Below are 21,877 nucleotides of genomic sequence, written 5' to 3'. Positions count from 1 at the left end.
CGTCTCTCACTTCTTTTACAACACAGGAAACCACCACGTCTCTCACTTCTTTTACAACACAGGAAACCACCACGTCTCTCACTTCTTTTACAACACAGGAAACCACCACGTCTCTCACTTCTTTTACAACACAGGAAACCACCACGTCTCTCACTTCTTTTACAACACAGGAAACCACCACGTCTCTCACTTCTTTTACAACACAGGAAACCACCCCGTCTCTCACTTCTTTTACAACACAGGAAACCACCACGTCTCTCTTTTTACAACACAGGAAACCACCCCGTCTCTCACTTCTTTACAACACAGGAAACCACCACGTCTCTCACTTCTTTTACAACACAGGAAACCACCCCGTCTCTCACTTCTTTTACAACACAGGAAACCACCACGTCTCTCACTTCTTTTACAACACAGGAAACCACCACGTCTCTCACTTCTTTTACAACACAGGAAACCACCACGTCTCTCACTTCTTTTACAACACAGGAAACCACCACGTCTCTCACTTCTTTTACAACACAGGAAACCACCACGTCTCTCACAACACAGGAAACCACCACGTCTCTCACTTCTTTTACAACACAGGAAACCACCACGTCTCTCACTTCTTTTACAACACAGGAAACCACCACGTCTCTCACTTCTTTTACAACACAGGAAACCACCACGTCTCTCACTTCTTTTACAACACAGGAAACCACCACGTCTCTCACTTCTTTTTACAACACAGGAAACCGCCACGTGTCTCACTTCTTTTACAACACAGGAAACCACCACGTCTCTCACTTCTTTTACAACACAGGAAACCACCACGTCTCTCACTTCTTTTACAACACAGGAAACCACCACGTCTCTCACTTCTTTTACAACACAGGAAACCACCACGTCTCTCACTTCTTTTACAACACAGGAAACCACCACGTCTCTCACTTCTTTTACAACACAGGAAACCACCCCGTCTCTCACTTCTTTTACAACACAGGAAACCACCACGTCTCTCACTTCTTTTACAACACAGGAAACCACCACGTCTCTCACTTCTTTTACAACACAGGAAACCACCACGTCTCTCACTTCTTTTACAACACAGGAAACCACCACGTCTCTCACTTCTTTTACAACACAGGAAACCACCACGTCTCTCACTTCTTTTACAACACAGGAAACCACCACGTCTCTCACTTCTTTTACAACACAGGAAACCACCACGTGTCTCACTTCTTTTACAACACAGGAAACCACCACGTCTCTCACTTCTTTTACAACACAGGAAACCACCACGTCTCTCACTTCTTTTACAACACAGGAAACCACCACGTCTCTCACTTCTTTTACAACACAGGAAACCACCACGTCTCTCACTTCTTTTACAACACAGGAAACCACCACGTCTCTCACTTCTTTTACAACACAGGAAACCACCACGTCTCTCACTTCTTTTACAACACAGGAAACCACCACGTCTCTCACTTCTTTTACAACACAGGAAACCACCACGTCTCTCACTTCTTTTACAACACAGGAAACCACCACGTCTCTCACTTCTTTTACAACACAGGAAACCACCACGTCTCTCACAACACAGGAAACCACCACGTCTCTCACTTCTTTTACAACACAGGAAACCACCACGTCTCTCACTTCTTTTACAACACAGGAAACCACCACGTCTCTCACTTCTTTTACAACACAGGAAACCACCACGTCTCTCACTTCTTTTACAACACAGGAAACCACCACGTCTCTCACTTCTTTTACAACACAGGAAACCACCACGTCTCTCACTTCTTTTACAACACAGGAAACCACCACGTCTCTCACTTCTTTTACAACACAGGAAACCACCACGTCTCTCACTTCTTTTACAACACAGGAAACCACCACGTCTCTCACTTCTTTTACAACACAGGAAACCACCCCGTCTCTCACTTCTTTTACAACACAGGAAACCACCACGTCTCTCACTTCTTTTACAACACAGGAAACCACCACGTCTCTCACTTCTTTTACAACACAGGAAACCACCACGTCTCTCACTTCTTTTTACAACACAGGAACCCACCACGTCTCTCACTTCTTTTACAACACAGGAAACCACCACGTCTCTCACTTCTTTTACAACACAGGAAACCACCACGTCTCTCACTTCTTTTACAACACAGGAAACCACCACGTCTCTCACTTCTTTTACAACACAGGAAACCACCACGTCTCTCACTTCTTTTACAACACAGGAAACCACCCCGTCTCTCACTTCTTTTACAACACAGGAAACCACCACGTCTCTCACTTCTTTTACAACACAGGAAACCACCACGTCTCTCACTTCTTTTACAACACAGGAAACCACCACGTCTCTCACTTCTTTTACAACACAGGAAACCACCACGTCGTCTCACTTCTTTTACAACACAGGAAACCACCACGTCTCTCACTTCTTTTACAACACAGGAAACCACCACGTCTCTCACTTCTTTTACAACACAGGAAACCACCACGTCTCTCACTTCTTTTACAACACAGGAAACCACCACGTCTCTCACTTCTTTTACAACACAGGAAACCACCACGTCTCTCACTTCTTTTACAACACAGGAAACCACCACGTCTCTCACTTCTTTTACAACACAGGAAACCACCACGTCTCTCACTTCTTTTACAACACAGGAAACCACCACGTCTCTCACTTCTTTTACAACACAGGAAACCACCACGTCTCTCACTTCTTTTACAACACAGGAAACCACCACGTCTCTCACTTCTTTTACAACACAGGAAACCACCACGTCTCTCACTTCTTTTACAACACAGGAAACCACCACGTCTCTCACTTCTTTTTACAACACAGGAAACCACCACGTCTCTCACTTATTTTACAACACAGGAAACCACCACGTCTCTCACTTCTTTTACAACACAGGAAACCACCCCGTCTCTCACTTCTTTTACAACACAGGAAACCACCACGTCTCTCTTTACAACACAGGAAACCACCACGTCTCTCACTTCTTTTACAACACAGGAAACCACCACGTCTCTCACTTCTTTTTACAACACAGGAAACCACCACGTCTCTCACTTCTTTTACAACACAGGAAACCACCACGTGTCTCACTTCTTTTACAACACAGGAAACCACCACGTCTCTCACTTCTTTTACAACACAGGAAACCACCACGTCTCTCACTTCTTTTACAACACAGGAAACCACCACGTCTCTCACTTCTTTTACAACACAGGAAACCACCACGTCTCTCACTTCTTTTACAACACAGGAAACCACCACGTCTCTCACTTCTTTTACAACACAGGAAACCACCACGTCTCTCACTTCTTTTACAACACAGGAAACCACCACGTCTCTCACTTCTTTTTACAACACAGGAAACCACCACGTCTCTCACTTCTTTTACAACACAGGAAACCACCACGTGTCTCACTTCTTTTACAACACAGGAAACCACCACGTCTCTCACTTCTTTTACAACACAGGAAACCACCACGTCTCTCACTTCTTTTACAACACAGGAAACCACCACGTCTCTCACTTCTTTTACAACACAGGAAACCACCACGTCTCTCACTTCTTTTACAACACAGGAAACCACCACGTCTCTCACTTCTTTTACAACACAGGAAACCACCACGTCTCTCACTTCTTTTACAACACAGGAAACCACCACGTCTCTCACTTCTTTTACAACACAGGAAACCACCACGTCTCTCACTTCTTTTACAACACAGGAAACCACCACGTCTCTCACTTCTTTTACAACACAGGAAACCACCACGTCTCTCACTTCTTTTACAACACAGGAAACCACCACGTCTCTCACTTCTTTTACAACACAGGAAACCACCACGTCTCTCACTTCTTTTACAACACAGGAAACCACCACGTCTCTCACTTCTTTTACAACACAGGAAACCACCACGTCTCTCACTTCTTTTACAACACAGGAAACCACCACGTCTCTCACTTCTTTTTACAACACAGGAAACCACCACGTCTCTCACTTCTTTTACAACACAGGAAACCACCCCGTCTCTCACTTCTTTTACAACACAGGAAACCACCACGTCTCTCACTTCTTTTACAACACAGGAAACCACCACGTCTCTCACTTCTTTTACAACACAGGAAACCACCACGTCTCTCACTTCTTTTACAACACAGGAAACCACCCCGTCTCTCACTTCTTTTACAACACAGGAAACCACCCCGTCTCTCACTTCTTTTACAACACAGGAAACCACCCCGTCTCTCACTTCTTTTACAACACAGGAAACCACCCCGTCTCTCACTTCTTTTACAACACAGGAAGCCACCCCGTCTCTCACTTATTTTACAACACAGGAAACCACCACGTCTCTCACAACACAGAAAACCACCCCGTCTCTCACTTCCTATACAACACAGGAAACCACCCCGTCGCTCACTTCTTTTACAACACAGGAAACCACCCCGTCTCTCACTTCTTTTACAACACAGGAAGCCACCCCGTCTCTCACTTCTTTTACAACACAGGAAACCACCACGTCTCTCACAACACAGAAAACCACCCCGTCTCTCACTTCCTATACAACACAGGAAACCACCCCATCTCTCACTTCTTTTACAACACAGGAAACCACCACGTCTCTCACTTCTTTTACAACACAGGAAACCACCACGTGTCTCACTTCTTTTACAACACAGGAAACCACCACGTCTCTCACTTTTTTTACAATACAGGAAGCCACCCTGTCTCTCACTTCTTTTACAACACAGGAAGCCACCCCGTCTCTCACTTCTTTTACAACACAGGAAGCCACCCTGTCTCTCACTTCTTTTACAACACAGGAAACCACCACTACTCTCACTTATTTTACAAGACAGGAAACCACCACTACTCTCACTTATTTTACAAGACAGGAAACTACCACTACTCTCACTTATTTTACAAGACAGGAAACTACCACTTCTCTTACTTTTACATCACAGGAAACCACAACACAGGAAACCGCCACTACTCTCACTTATTTTACAAGACAGGAAACTACCACTACTCTCACTTATTTTACAACACAGGAAACCACCACTACTCTCACTTATTTTACAACACAGGAAACCACCACTTCTCACTTATTTTTACAACACAGGAAACCACCACGTCTCTCACTTCTTTTACAACACAGGAAACCACCAGTCTCTCACTTCTACAACACAGGAAACCACCACATCTCTCACTTCTTTTACAACACAGGAAACCACCAGTCTCTCACTTCTTTTACAACACAGGAAACCACCACGTCTCTCACTTCTTTTGACAACACAGATTCCACTCATCTTTCAACCACTTCGCTTACTTTTACAACACAGGAAACCACCACGTCTCTCACTTCTTTTATTTTTCTGATGAATGGGGATAATTCATGAGGGGAGAGGGGGTGGACTAAAATGATGTCGAAGAGGCAAAGTGAGATCGAGGGAGAAGGGTAGAGAGAGAGGGATAGAAAATGTGAACGTGAGGAAGAAGCAGAAACAGAGAGAGAGCATGGGAGGAGAGAAAGCTGAAGAGTGAGATACAGAGAGGGGGAGAGAGAAAGTTAAACAGATACAGAGAGAGAAAGTTAAACAGAGATACAGAGAGGGGAGAGAGAAAGTTAAACAGATACAGAGAGAGAAAGTTAAACAGAGATACAGAGAGGGGAGAGAGAAAGTTAAACAGAGATACAGAGAGGGGAGAGAGAAAGTTAAACAGAGATACAGAGAGGGGGAGAGAGAAAGTTAAACAGAGATACAGAGAGGGGAGAGAGAAAGTTAAACAGATACAGAGAGGGGGAGAGAGAAAGTTAAACAGAGATACAGAGAGGGGAGAGAGAAAGTTAAACAGATACAGAGAGGGGAGAGAGAAAGTTAAACAGAGATACAGAGAGGGGAGAGAGAAAGTTAAACAGAGATACAGAGAGGGGAGAGAGAAAGTTAAACAGAGATACAGAGAGGGGAGAGAGAAAGTTAAACAGAGATACAGAGAGGGGAGAGAGAAAGTTAAACAGAGATACAGAGAGGGGAGAGAGAAAGTTAAACAGAGATACAGAGAGGGGAGAGAGAAAGTTAAACAGAGATACAGAGAGGGGAGAGAGAAAGTTAAACAGAGATACAGAGAGGGGAGAGAGAAAGTTAAACAGAGATACAGAGAGGGGAGAGAGAAAGTTAAACAGAGATACAGAGAGGGGAGAGAGAAAGTTAAACAGAGATACAGAGAGAGGAGAGAGTGAGTTAAACAGAGAGATACAGTAGGAGTGAAAGCGAGAGCGACATTATGTGATGAATGTGAGGCGCTCTGGGTGTGACGTCAGTAGTTTTGGAGTAGTTTCTGCTCTTACGATAAAGCCTTGGCTTTCTTTCCACAGAGCTCTGAAAGTATGTCCAACGCACACACTGTGTGTGAGTTACATTCTGTAGGACAGCTCAGTAAAAGATACACGCACACAGAGGAGTACTCAGAGACACTCCGGCACTTTATGATTGCATGAAAGTGTTCTGCTGGAATCTCTCCAGTCCACTGCGTTATCAGAGGCCTCAGCCAAGGCAACCCTCCCACACAAAACCAACTCAACATTCACTGTGTAAGTGGGGACTGATTCTGAATCCTTCCTGGCATCTAGATCCCAGCAGTATATTACAATCCCCCCCCCCCCCTCCCTACATAGTAAAATGATACCAGGCTCAATACTAGTGAGTACAATGTCCTGAATCTGTCTGTTTGTTCTCTGGCTTGTCTTCCTCTGTGACTCAGCGCGCTCAGTTATCCCACACTCAGCCACAAAGGGGTTTTATTGTCCGCTCCAAAGGCTCTATAACAGCTCTATAACAGCTCTATAAAGGCTCTATAAAAGTTCTATAAAGGATCTATAATGGCTCTATAACAGCTCTATAAAAGTTCTATAACAGCTCTATAAAGGCTCTATAATGGCTCTATAACAGCCTTATCAAGGCTCTATAATGGCTCTATATCAGCTCTATAAAAGTTATATAACAGCTCTATAAAGGCTCTATAAAAGTTCTATAATGGCTCTATACAAGTTCTATAACAGCTCTATAAAGGCTCTATAACAGCCCTATCAAGGCTCTATAATGGCTCTATAACAGCTCTATAAAAGTTCTATAACAGCTCTATAATGGCTCTATAACAGCTCTATAAAGGCTCTATAACAGCCCTATCAAGGCTCTATAATGGCTCTATAACAGCTCTATAAAAGTTCTATAACAGCTCTATAATGGCTCTAACAGTTCTATAAAGGCTCTATAACAGCTCTATAGAGGCTCTATAACAGCTCTATATCGGCTCTATAACAGCTCTATAATGGCTCTATAACAGTTCTATAAAGGCTCTATAACAGCTCTATAGAGGCTCTATAACGGCTCTATAACAGCTCTCTATATCGGCTCTATAACAGCTCTATAGAGGCTCTATAAAGGCTACAGTATATTGCATCCACTGTGTAATTCAGTCTGTGTGTGTGTGTTCACAGTAAAGGCGTGGCCATCCAAACACACATGTCCTCAGCACTGGCAGGAGTGTGTGGGAACGTCATGGTCTTTTTGACTACTGGTCCTGGGCCTGCTGTGGTGTTTAGCTCAGAATGTTTTCATTCAGGTCTGAGCTGGTCTCAAATCAGTTGTTTCTATCAAGAGAGACCAGATACAATCTGTGGGGAAGTTCTCTTATGACCATCATATTCATGTTCAATGGCAGAAGTCAGTTAGATTGTGTCCACAACTATCTTTGACTTCAAATAATTGCTGTAGTGCTGAGGAAACTATGCCCACACAAGATAGCCAAAATAACCATAACATTTTAAATAATATATACCATGATTGTATGGCCATTTGTTGATCTACATGGACTTTCCAAATAGAGAGAAACCTAGCCATTTAGCTTTAATCCAAAGCGACTTACGGGACGGAAGCTAGCCTCCTTTGTTTCTGTGACTCAGCATTTCTTGCATGTACTCAGAGACAGGATGCTTGATGCGCAGTTTGTTTCCTCTGTGTGTCTGTGGTCAGGCTGTCTGTCTATCACATCAATGTTCCTACTCACCTATACTGATTCATCATCCAAACATTCATTTCTACAATGCTAAGTCCTAAAAATGTTTGTGACGTAACCCACCAAAAGGATTGAAAGAAGGTTCACTTACGTTTTAAAGCAGGGGTCCCCAGACATGAGCTGTGTGCTGATGACGACCTGTGACAGAGGTGACAGAAAACCCATGTCAGCAGGGATCATTCACATCCACAGGCCCTATGAAATAGGATAAAGTCGCCCGTTGACACTGATCTAAGGTCAGTTTTGCCTTTTCCCCTTTTACTGTTTCAGGTTAGTATTTAGGGTAGGTAAGCTGATCCTAGACCTGTGTCTAAGTACAACTTCTACCCAAAGCATGTACAACATCCATTCACAGTGTTACAGGTGCTTGTCCTATATTGCAGGCCCAGACCTGCCTGTCTTCATGCACATGTCAGAGCATTTGCATCATTAGGATACCTCATCCTGAACTGTACTGAGTGATATTACCCCCCTAGTTACTGACTGTTTACCCATACACACTAGTAAACATATGGTGACTAGGGGGCAGGGCAGGGTGACAACCAACAACTAGCTTTCTCCCAATGTGTGCCAATACTCAGCTATGTTGGTTATGACTCACCAACCTCACTCAGTTCCCTTTCTGTCCTCTCCTTCATCAACACTCATTACTAACAGGCTGGATAGCTGAAGGTGCAGCCAGTGGATTTTCACCTATCCAGGCATTTCAGATCAGTGGTTCACAACCCATTCTAGAGTAGTAGAACAGAACCAGGTAGGGAAACCCATTCTAGAGTAGTAGAACAGAACCAGGTAGGGAAACCCATTCTAGAGTAGTAGAACAGAGCCAGGTAGGGAAACCCATTCTAGAGTAGTAGAACAGAGCCAGGTAGGGAAACCCATTCTAGAGTAGTAGAACAGAACCAGGTAGGGAAACCCATTCTAGAGTAGTAGAACAGAGCCAGGTAGGGAAACCCATTCTAGAGTAGTAGAACAGAACCAGGTAGGGAAACCCATTCTAGAGTAGTAGAACAGAACCAGGTAGGGAAACCCATTCTAGAGTAGTAGAACAGAACCAGGTAGGGAAACCCATTCTAGAGTAGTAGAACAGAACCAGGTAGGGAAACCCATTCTAGAGTAGTAGAACAGAGCCAGGTAGGGAAACCCATTCTAGAGTAGTAGAACAGAACCAGGTAGGGAAACCCATTCTAGAGTAGTAGAACAGAGCCAGGTAGGGAAACCCATTCTAGAGTAGTAGAACAGAACCAGGTAGGGAAACCCATTCTAGAGTAGTAGAACAGAACCAGGTAGGGAAACCCATTCTAGAGTAGTAGAACAGAACCAGGTAGGGAAACCCATTCTAGAGTAGTAGAACAGAACCAGGTAGGGAAACCCATTCTAGAGTAGTAGAACAGAACCAGGTAGGGAAACCCATTCTAGAGTAGTAGAACAGAACCAGGTAGGGAAACCCATTCTAGAGTAGTAGAACAGAACCAGGTAGGGAAACCCATTCTAGAGTAGTAGAACAGAACCAGGTAGGGAAACCCATTCTAGAGTAGTAGAACAGAACCAGGTAGGGAAACCCATTCTAGAGTAGTGGAACAGAACCAGGTAGGGAAACCCATTCTAGAGTAGTAGAACAGAACCAGGTAGGGAAACCCATTCTAGAGTAGTAGAACAGAACCAGGTAGGGAAACCCATTCTAGAGTAGTAGAACAGAGCCAAGTAGGGAAACCCATTCTAGAGTAGTAGAACAGAGCCAAGTAGGGCAACCCATTCTAGAGTAGTAGACAGAGACAAGTAGGGAAACCCATTCTAGAGTAGTAGACAGAGACAAGTAGGGTGTGGCATAGTAGGACAGACTCTAGTGTCATAAACACGTCCCATACTGTAGCTTCCTGAAGGGAGTTGTGGACTGGTGGGAATGTTCTGGAGGCCTGTCTAACTGTACTGAACTGTACCTTGAGTATGGAGTTGTCCTGTCTGGTGTTCTTGGTATCGTAACCCTCTAGTAGACATCGCCGCATGGTGCTGCCAGAGCCAGCAAATTCTGACAGGTTCAGGTCAGCAAAACCCAGCTACAGAGGAGAGTGAGAGCAGTTATATTCAGGTTTATGGAAACAGCTTGGCAACAGAGCCTCAGTTCCATAGAGTTCTAGTACAGAGCACTCTATTGTAGTAGTAGACCCAAATAACAATCACGAACGTAAGAAGCTACTGTAGTGGGCAAAAACTAGGAAGTATTCCCATACTATCAATGTACTATGCTTTTAAGAATGAGTCATGCGGTAGTGGTGACTTCATTCTTTACTGATATCATATCAGGTGTTAAATGACTAACAGTAATTTGTATAATGATAAGAACGTTCAGTTATTTATTTACTTATAAAATGCCAGTATGCCTAGTTTGTCACTAGCTAGGTTTCCATCCAATTGGCGATAGATTTTCATGCGGATATAAAAAAGAAAATCGGCATTAAAGAAAATATGCGAATTTTCTCACCACTGGTGTGTTTCTACCAAATTGACCTGTTGCAGATAAAAATCATTGTGTTAAAGTTGTTGTTCTCATCACAGCTCTTGTGATACAGTATGACTTTACTCGCATAGAAACTGTGGAAGGAAACGTGGTTAGCGACTATGAATTCAAGAGCAAAATATTACCTTTGCAAAGGTCTTTCCACCCTTCATTTCCTAAAAACAGATAAGGGAAAAGTAGTTATCAAACCAAAATGACCATCTTTGTGTGCAACAACAACTAAGCTACAGATACACTTTTGTCAAAACACACTTGCAGCAAAGGTGTCAGTGATATATCCAATTAGTAGACTGTTCTAGAATCTACAGTAGTAGTAGTAGACTATTCTAGAATCTACAGTAGTAGTAGTAGACCTATTAGTAGACTGTTCTAGAATCTACAGTAGTAGTAGTAGACCTATTAGTAGACTGTTCTAGAATCTACAGTAGTAGTAGTAGACCTATTAGTAGACTGTTCTAGAATCTACAGTAGTAGTAGTAGACCTATTAGTAGACTGTTCTAGAATCTACAGTAGTAGTAGTAGACCTATCAGTAGACTGTTCTAGAATCTACAGTAGTAGTAGTAGACCTATGAGTAGACTGTTCTAGAATCTACAGTAGTAGTAGTAGACCTATTAGTAGACTGTTCTGGAATCTACAGTAGTAGTAGTAGACCTATTAGTAGACTGTTCTAGAATCTACAGTAGTAGTAGTAGTAGACTGTTCTAGAATCTACAGTAGTAGTAGTAGTAGACTGTTCTAGAATCTACAGTAGTAGTAGTAGTAGACTGTTCTAGAATCTACAGTAGTAGTAGACCTATTAGTAGACTGTTCTAGAATCTACACTAGTAGTAGTAGTAGTATACCTATTCTTGTAGGCAGTTCAACTTGACACAGCATTCACATTGCTTTGACAGAGTTGTTGTAGTGAGTCCTGTACCTTGCGCACAGACACCCGGCACACACAAGGGTCCAGTACTCCTGTCCCAGCGTTTGCACTCATCTTACACAGGAAGGAGAACCTCTTCCTCCAGCGCACACAGTTAGCCTGGACCTGCTCCCTGGAGAAGACACACATACATAACTTATAGCAAAATAACCCAAAGACTGAAAACACACAAATCATGTATAGACAAATCTTTTCAAATAAATATCTTCTAATTTTAGTTTACTTCCTGAATTGACTGCCTTCAATTTTAATTGAGTCCAATCCTGATAGACACACACACGCGCACACACAGTTGATTGGAATTTTTAGCTACAATACACATTAATCCCTAGATCTGATTCATGCCTAAGATAAATATATGTCAATAAAGACACCACAGTTAATGACAAGATCCTGTGTGCTGTTCTCTGGAATGGGTGTGACAGTTACGCCACAGAGAATAAATGCCTTCAAGGTAAAAGAACACAAACTCTCCCCTGCTCTAAGTAAGTGAATGATAGATTCTGAAATACCATGGCGGTGAAGAACACTATGCATTGACTCTTTAGAACAAGGGATAAATATGGTGTTTCAGCCTTAATGCAGGTGACAAACATATAGTTTGGTAGCCTAGTGGTTAGAATGTTGGGCCAGTAACCAAAAGGTTGCTAGATTGAATCCCCGAGCTGACAAGGTAAAAATCTGTTGTTCTGCCTCTGAACAAGGCAGTTAACCCACTGTTCCTAGGCTGTCATAAATGACTTGCCTAGTTAAATAAAAGTTAAATAAATTGTTGATGATTCTCAACTGGGGAGCAGGAGAGGTAAAAATAGCTGTCGGCCAAAGCAGATAGTATGTGTGTGTGTGTTCGGATGAGCCTAAGAAGATGGAAAAACATATTTTTCTACAAAACAAGATACACTAGATTACAAAAGTTGGTCCCCCTTTGCTGCTATAACAGCCTCCTCTCTTCTGGGAAGGCTTTCCACTAGATGTTACAACATTGCTGCGGGGACATGCTTCCATTCAGCCACAAGAGCATTAGTGAGGTCGGGCACTGATTTTGGGCGATTAGGTCTGGCTCGCAGTTGGTGTTCCAATTCATCTCAAAGGTGTTCGATGGAGTTGAGGTCAGGGCTCTGTGCAGGCCAGTCATGTTCTTCCACACCGATCTCGACAAACCATTTCTGTATGGACCTTGCTTTGTGTACGGGGCATTGTCATGCTGAAACAGGAAAGGGCCTTGCCCAAACAGAATTGTCTAGAATGACATTGTATGCTGTAGAGTTAAGATTTCTCTTCACTGGAACTAAGGAGCCGAACCATGAAAAACAGCCCTAGACCATTATTCCTCCTCCACTAAACTTTACAGTTGTTACTATGCATTCGGGCAGGTAGCGTTCACTTGGCATTCGCCAAACCCAGATTAGTCCGTCGGACTTCCAGATGGTGGAGCGGGACTCATCTCTCCATAGAACGCGTTTCCACTGCTCCAGAGTCCAAATGGCGGCGAGCTTTAAATCACTCCAGCCGACAACTGGCATTGCGCATGTTAATTTTAGGCTTGTGTTTCGGCTGCTCGGCCATGGAAACCCATTTCATGAAGCTCCAGACGAAAAGTTATTGTGCTGACGTTGCTTCCTGAGGCAGTTTGGAACTCAGTAGTGAGTGTTGCAACCGAGCACAGACGATTTTTACGTTGTACGCGCTTCGGCACTCAGCGGTGCTGTTCTGAGAACTTGTGTGGCCTACCACTTTGCAGCTGAGCCGTTGTTGCTCCTAGACATTTCATGACAGCACTTACAGTTGACCGAGGCAGCTCTAGCAGGGCAGAAATTTGACGAACTGACTTGTTGGAAAGATGGCATCCTATGACGATGCCACGTTGAAAGTCACTGAGCTCTTCAGTAAGGCCATTCTATTGCCAATGTTTGTCTATGGCGATTGTATGGCTCTGTGCTCAATTTTATACACTTGTCAGCAACGGGTGTGGCTTTTAAATAGCCAAATCCACTAATTTGAAAGGGTGTCATTTAAAGTGGAACTGATCTTATTAAAATATGTTCATATCCACCCCATGGAAGAATATCACACTTTTTAAAAACATTTTCTGACAAGCGAGCACTTAGATATAGTCATTTTAACATTTTCATAAATTCTTAGAATGTTTGTGAATTATGTATACTGGGGCTTTTGTGGCCATGCGTTTAGACAATTAATAGACACTGCAGTAAATAAAACCTAATAAAAAACATCTGTCTTGTCCAGAACGGGGGTCTACACAGAACGGTGCGCCATAGCCAATCAGAGCTACAGTAGGCCTTTATACAAACAAGCCACTTCCCACATGGGCCTGCCATGTTTACAGGCAGTTGCAACAGCGTGACTTTAGATCATTAGAACGTATTCGCCAAAAGCCACAAAATACAACTGAATCGATTTCTGCAAATATGTAAACACCACAGGAGTCCTCTTAACTTTGGGAACTTTACAGTCCTATTGATCAAAGAACCATTCAAAGGTAGGCTCTCCATCAGTTATACAAATCAACAACAACAAGAACAACAACTAATGCTAACCAGAGCAAGATGAGTTTAAATCTAACAAAAGAACATTAGATAAACCCTCTCAAACCTTTCAGCTAGTTGGCTGTCAAAATTGCACCGATAAATTATGGGGAATTGTAAGGCTACCATTCCTTCTGCAGCTTGCCTGCCACTGCATGCTTGTCCCAACCAAGCACCCAAGCTAACTGGCTAAAGTTAGCTAGTTTGCTAGCTACTTCCAGAATTAAATGAGAGCACACCTCACTCTGATCATTTTACTCGCCGTAGCAGAGCTGGTTAGGCAGTTTACATATTCTCTAGGATGTTCTTGACTAACTATTACTTGTAAACAATTGTTGGAAAAATGACTTGTGTCATGTACAAAGTAGATGTCCTAACTGACTTGCCAGAACTATAGTTTGTTAACAAGAAATTTGTAGAGTGGTTGAAAAACGAGTTTTAATGACTCCAACGTAAGTGTATGTAAACTTACGACTTCATCTGTATATATATGTATATATGTATAGCTATCAACATAACCTGAAAGGCCGCTCAGCAAGGAAGAAGCCACTGCTCCAAAACCGCCATAATAAAGCCAGACTACGGTTTGCAACTGCACATGGCGACAAAGATCGTACTTTTTGGAGAAATGTCCTCTGGTCTGATGAAACAAAAATAGAACTGTTTGGCCATAATGACCATCGTTATGTTTGGTGGAAAAAGGGGGAGGCTTGCAAGCCGAAGAACACCATCCCAACCGTGAAGCACGGGGGTGGCAGCATCATGTTCTGGGGGTGCTTTGCTGCAGGAGGGACTGGTGCACTTAACAAAATAGATGGCATCATGAGGGAGGAAAATTATGTTGATATATTGAAGCAACATCTCAAGACATCAGTCAGGAAGTTAAAGCTTGCTCACAAATGGGTCTTCAAAATGGACATTGACCCCAAGCATACTTCCAAAGTTGTGGCAAAATGGCTTAAGGACAACAAAGTCAAGGTATTGGAGTGGCCATCACAAAGCCCTGACCTCAATCCTATAGAAAATGTGTGGGAAGAACTGAAAAAGCGTGTGCGAGCAAGGAGGCCTACAAACCTGACTCAGTTACACCAGCTCTGTCAGGAGGAATGGGCCAAAATTCACCCAACTTATTGTGGGAAGCTTGTGGAAGGCTACCTGAAACATTTGACCCAAGTTAAACAATTAAAGGCAATGCTACCAAATACTAATTGAGTGTATGTAAACTTCTGACCCACTGAGAATGTGATGAAAGAAATAAAAGCTGAAATAAATAATTCTCTCTACTATTATTCTGACATTTCACATTCTTAAAATAAAGTTGTGATTCTAACTGACCTAAACAGGGAATTTTTACCAGGAATAAATGTGAAAAACTGAGTTTAAATGTACATACATACATACATACATACATACATACATACATACAGTACCAGTCAAAAGTTTGGACACACCTATTCATTCTAGGGTATTTCTTTATTTTTACTATTTTCTACAATGTAGAATAATAGTGAAGACATCAAAACTATGAAAAAACACATATGGAATCATGTAGTAACCAAAAAAGTGTTAAACAAATCAAAATATAAAGAAAAACCCTTGAATGAGTAGGTGTGTCCAAACTTTTGACTGATACTATATATATATATATATATATTTGCACCCATTTCAGTGAACTAATCCATAGTGCAGGCCTAGATTAAAAGCGAATTTATGCTTGATCTGAAAATGTGGTCAGAGGCTCCATAAGGACGTTTTGACGCAATTACAGAGCCTCCAGAGGCATGCAGAGAACATATCAAGCTCCGTACTGAATCGCCATGCGCCTCCCAAATTTTGTAACAATGCGGAGGCCTCTGAATAGCTCCACAATGACATGATTGGTTGACGGTAGGTGGGGGCAGTAAATCCTTCATAAATAAAAACTACCTTCCTTGACAACTACCTTCACAACAGCTCTGATCAGCAAAGCGCAAGAAGTATGAATGCCCTGATTTCTGCTGGGGCCTTATCACCTTAAAAGACTACCTTGCCTGCGCACAAATGTAGGCATATACATGTGCCCATTTGGAGATCTGATAGCATTTCTGACTGGCTTAATCCACCACCACTAATGCATTTCAAAATAATGTTTTCTTCACCTCAAACAGCAAGCAAATGAAGTCTGTTTTTACATCCATTGAAAATTGAAAATTACAATATAATATCAATGTATTTGAAAAAAATCTCCCTTTCGAAAGAGAAAAATGTCATGCTCTGATCCAGTGGAAACGTCATAAAATAGGCCTACCTGATTACTTCTTATCAGTGCTTGACTTGGACTAAAATAAGTTCCGGTACTCATTTTGGGTGCAGGTTCTGTTTATATTTAGGTACAGGAGCTCCACAATACTTCTGAGCTAATATTAGAGGTCGACCGATTAATCGGAATGGCCGATTAATTAGGGCCGATTTCAAGTTTTCATAACAATCGGAAATCGGTATTTTTGGATGCCGATTTGGCCGTTTTTTTTTTTTTACACCTTTATTTAACTAGGCAAGTCAGTTAAGAACACATCCTTATTTTCAGTGACGGCCTAGGAACGGTGGGTTAACTGCCTTGTTCAGGGGCAGAACAACAGATTTTTACCTTGTCAGCTCGGGGATTCAATCTTGCAACCTTACGGTTAACTAGTCCAACGCTCTAACCACCTGCTTTACATTGCACTCCACGAGGAGCCTGCCTGTTACACGAATGCAGTAAGAAGCCAAGGTAAGTTGCTAGCTAGCATTAAACTTATCTTATAAAAAACAATCAATCAATCATATTCACTAGTTAACTACACATGGTTGATGATATTACTAGTTTAGCTAGCCTGTCCTGCGTTGCAGATAATCGGTTAGGTACACGTTGCTCCAACATGTACCTAACCATAAACATCAATGCCTTTCTTAAAACCAATACACAAGTATATATTTTTAAACCTGCATATTTAGTTAATATTGCTATTTCTTTTAACTAGGGAAAATGTGTCACTTCTCTTGCAACAGAGTCAGGGTATATGCAGTAGTTTGGGCAGCCTGGCTCATTGCAAACTGTGAAGACTATTTCTTCCTAACAAAGACAGCCGACTTCGCCAAACGGGGGATGATTTAACAAAAGCGCATTTGCGAAAAAAGCACAATCGTTGCACGAATGTACCTAAACATAAACATCAATGCCTTTCTTAAAATCAATACACAGAAGTATATATTTTTAAACCTGCATATTTAGCTAAAAGAAATCCAGGTTAGCAGGCAATATTAACCAGGTGAAATTGTGTCACTTCTCTTGCGTTCATTGGACTCAGAGTCAGGGTATATGCAACAGTTTTGGGCCGCCTGGCTCGTTGCGAACTAATTTGCCAGAATTTTACGTAATTATGGCATAACATTGAAGGTTGTGCAATGTAACAGGAATATTTAGACTTATGGATGCCACCCGTTAGATAAAATACGAAACGGTTCCATATTTCACTGAAAGAATAAACGTGATAGTTTCCGGATTCGACCATATTAATGATCTAAGGCTTGTATTTCTGTGTGTTATTATGTTATAATTAAGTCTATGATTTGATAGAGCAGTCTGACTGAGCGATGGTAGGCACCAGCAGGCTCGTAAGCATTCATTCAAACAGCACTTTCGTGCGTTTTGCCAGCAGCTCTTCGCAATGCTTCAAGCATTGCGCTGTTTATGACTTCAAGCCTATCAACTCCCGAGATTAGGCTGGTGTAACCCATGTGAAATTGCTAGCTAGTTAGCGGGGTGCGCGCTAATAGCGTTTCAAACGTCACTTGCTCTGCATGGGTAACGCTGCTTCGAGGGTGGCTGTTGTCGATGTGTTCCTGGTTCGAGCCCAGGTAGGAGCGAGGAGAGGGACGGAAGTTATACTGTTACACTGGCAATACTAAAGTGCCTATAAGAACATCCAATAGTCAAAGGTATATGAAATACAAATCATATAGAGAGAAATAGTCCTATAATTCCTATAATAACTACAACCTAAAACTTCTTACCTGGGAATATTGAAGACTCATGTTAAAAGGAACCATCAGCTTTCATATGTTCTCATGTTCTGAGCAAGGAACTTAAACGTTAGCTTTCTTACATGGCACATATTGCACTTTTACTTTCTTCTCCAACACTTTGTTTTTACATTATTTAAACCAAATTGAACATGTTTCATTATTTATTTGAGGCTAAATTGATTTTATTGATGTATTACATTAAGTTAAAATAAGTGTTCATTCAGTATTGTTGTAATTGTCATTATTACAAAACAAACAAAACAAAAACATCGGCCGATCAGGAGCTCAAGCAGTAGAACATTTGAGGTGTCGGTACTCAGCTCCCGTGAGCTCCTGCCCAAGTCAAGCTCTGCTTCTTATCCCTTGTGCAAATAGCCTACAGCTGTGTCTGTCCCGAGCTCACTGGCGGGAAACTCTGAGGGCCCAAAATATTTTCTACAATGTTGCAAGTTCGCTAGCCAAGCTTCGGCAGAACCCAAGTTAATACAATGTTTTAAGTTAGTTGCAGACAGGCCATGCGTAGCCAATGTGATTTTTATCAGGATAATTTGTACCTGCAGGCTGTAATGTTTTTATTTGTTGGCTTTATGTAGGCTATTTTTACATAGTTGGCAATGGCAATCGAAGTTAGCTTTTAGGTTTGTATCTTTCAGTTAGATTTTAATAGAATTTTGATTAACCACATGACAATGATTTTGAGATATGAAGATGTTATTATAAATTCAATGAAACTGTTCCACGAAAGTTTGCACATGAAAACCATAACTGGCATACAGATCGGTAGAAATGGTAAGATATATTGGCATTCTACATGAGAAAGGTTGCCGACTCATTAGGTAGCCTATTATGGCAACTTCAGGAGAGTAATGGCAGAATCTCCGAAAGCCAGCAGGAGCAGGCAGATAATGGTTGGGTCAGGTTGAGTTTTTTTCCCTTCTGGTTATCTAGATCTCTGGCTGCACTCACTACTGTAAGTCAATCTGGAAAAGAGTGGGAAACCAGTCTGTGTTCAAATGCAATGGACAAAGTCCTATCCTGAGGACGGGATGCTCCAGAGTGTGAATGGATGACATCAGAGAAATGTGTTTAGATGCTGTTAACTTGACTGATCTGATTTTAAACCAGATCTTATCTGTCTAGCCAACTCAATGGTTCTGGATCCTTGGAGAACGAGCATTTGTTGTTGATCAACTGATGTTTTGAGTGATTGAGATAATGGCATTTTTGGAACTGTATGGGTCATCCTTTGGAACTGTATGGGTCATCCTTTGAAGTCTCATATGGGGGCTATTGACTGTTGTTGTTCAATGTAAGCTAGGAAGTTTTTGCAGCACCCATTAAGTGTTTAATGGGTGTTTGTTATGTTTAGAGATTGTGTTATTGTTTTGTTTAATTTATTTGCACCAAAGAAAATAAGTTATAGACAACAATACAGATCAAAATAAATACATGTTAAAAACGGTGTGCAGGTGTGGTTATATGAAAACCACACCACACCACAGAGCTATAAGTATATCTCCAATTTTACCTTGAAAATAGGCTTGGATTGGGGATGAATGATTTGCAAGTTTTTGCAGCTACAAGTCCGATTAATAAGAACCTAGCCAGTCTAAAGTCTGAGATATTGGACTATTGGTTATAACAAAAAGATAAATAAATCACATTTTCTTGGCATTTCAGATTGGAAATCTAGTGACCTTCAGTTGCCAGACGTTTTGTTCAAAGTTGTAAGGTACATACATAGTCAGATATCATAGATCAAGCAAGCATTACATTACATTACATTACATCAAGCAAGCCTCACATGTCTAGCCATGAATGTTTGATTTGACAGTTGGCTTCGTGACCGGTGGTCTTTTGGTGTGTCAGTCAGTCAGAACGATCAATCAGACAAGCAGCATCACCATCAGTCAAAACAAGATGACAGATTAACTACCATGGTAGCTAACTACACTAAAATAAGAAACAGAGGTAAAAACAACATACAACTGTGAATACTACATATTCTATAATTAAATTAGATATTGTTTGCTATGTTAATAGCTAGCAACAAACAATATTCAGTCACATCACTCATATTCACACTTTCTTCTTGAGGGTGGGCGCTAGTTAGCTCGCTAATGTTAGCTAACTGATCACTGCCAGTAAACTAACCACGATCGAGTCGCACCTCTGTGTCTCCCTGAGTTGCTTAACGTAACTGTTAACGTAAACTAGCTAAATGAAATAGAAAGGGCAGTTTCTTACCGAGAGGACTCTTCAGTAAAGCCACCGTCTTGGAGCCGTACTTTGCAGAACAAGACCCCGTTGACAAAGGGAACAGAAGATAGTTCGTCCAACTCGAAATCTACCTTAAATTTGAATTTATTTTTCTTCATCATAATGAACGACATTGTTAACCTAACTAATGTTAAAGTAGCTAACTAGGCTAGCTAGCTAATGAAAACTGTGGTAAATAATGTACGTCGGGTCGCTAGCCACAGCTCAAGCTTCTTGAGTCTCTTGACTATGACTTCTTCCACAGTTGCCAGACTGTAACCTAACATAGCAGGCGGTAAAGAAACAGGCTAACTGTGACTTCTTCCACAGTTGCCAGACTGTAACCTAACATAGCAGTCGGTAAAGAAACAGGCTAACTGTGACAGCTCAGCGATTGTCGGTCAATTCAAATACTTGACTCTCCAGTGCCTAGCTACCCCTAGTTTTTACTGGCTATAACCATTGGCCATAACCCATAATGTATGTGACGATTAAGGAAATTCTCCATTTGTATGGAGGAGGAAACGCTTACATCGCGTTCTATTCCGATTGGTGTAAATGCTGCATTTCTTTTCATTCGACCAATGACAGCAATATATGGTTTCTGATGGATATTCCTTAGATACGTTGTAACAAAATAGTAACAAAACAACAAGTAGCCCACTACTGTAACAATGGATGGCCAGTTGTTTTCAAATGAACAATTTTAACACTGATTTAAGATGTTAACAAATGTATGATGAGATTAGGTTATAATTGCCTACATCAGGAATTAAATGTAGGTTATCTATACATTAGTATGTGCATTGATTCGTTAGATTTTTTTTTCATGATGTGGTCATTTTTTTATGGTTGTAACTGCACAATCACATTGCATATGCATTATATAATACATTGTTTCCACCTTCCATCCCAACCCCCTTCGCAGCTGTCGCTCCCGAATGAATATCAACAAAGGCTTATTATGCCTGATGTAAACGTCTATGCGTGTCATGCACATAAATCACGTATTATCGTCGATGTGGTAACAATTCTCCGTGGTGTTTCATATCTTGTAGAGGTGAGTTATTATAATTCATAAACAGAAATCCACACTCTCTATTTTTCTGTTTTTACAAATCATTAAATACACTGAGTGTACAAAACACTTTGAACACTTGGTCTTTCCATGAATGACCTGGTGAATCCATGTGAAAGCTATGATCCCTTATTAGTGGCTGTTAAATCCACTTCAATCAGTGTAGATGAAGGGTAGGAGACGGGCAAAAGAAGGATTTTGTCCCTAATGTGTTGTGCACCCAGTGTATATGTCCTTTGATTTGGAAGAATACGGCCTTACTGACAGTACAACCACAAGTAAAATGGGGTTAGTTACCAGTATCTTTGGTACAACTGACTTACCTTATCATTACCAAAAGGGCAAAGGACCTATGACGCATTTGCTCCATTGTTTACATTTTTACTGGTGGCTCTGATGTGGAGT

General features: G+C 41.6%; 1 protein-coding gene across 1 annotated transcript in view; it reads right to left on the bottom strand.

The window, feature by feature from the left end:
- The window catches only part of LOC106569675 (protein FAM102B), a 109,395-nt gene extending 88,500 nt beyond the window's left edge, over window positions 1–20,895 (bottom strand). Inside the window, exons 1-5 of the mRNA XM_014141240.2 lie at window positions 20,383–20,895; window positions 11,537–11,657; window positions 10,743–10,772; window positions 10,040–10,156; window positions 8,191–8,237 (exon numbers count right to left, since the gene is read on the bottom strand). Of these exons, the coding sequence (XP_013996715.2) occupies window positions 8,191–8,237; window positions 10,040–10,156; window positions 10,743–10,772; window positions 11,537–11,657; window positions 20,383–20,528 (461 nt within the window). The 5' untranslated portion in view covers window positions 20,529–20,895. The remainder of the gene's footprint in view (window positions 1–8,190; window positions 8,238–10,039; window positions 10,157–10,742; window positions 10,773–11,536; window positions 11,658–20,382) is intronic.
- Between the last annotated feature and the right edge of the window lie 982 nt (window positions 20,896–21,877).

The sequence above is a fragment of the Salmo salar genome, chromosome ssa14 (assembly GCF_905237065.1).
Source record: "Salmo salar chromosome ssa14, Ssal_v3.1, whole genome shotgun sequence".
NCBI lineage: Eukaryota > Metazoa > Chordata > Actinopteri > Salmoniformes > Salmonidae > Salmo > Salmo salar.
The sequence above is the reverse complement of the archived record's forward strand: the minus strand, read 5'-3'. Positions and strand labels throughout refer to the sequence as shown.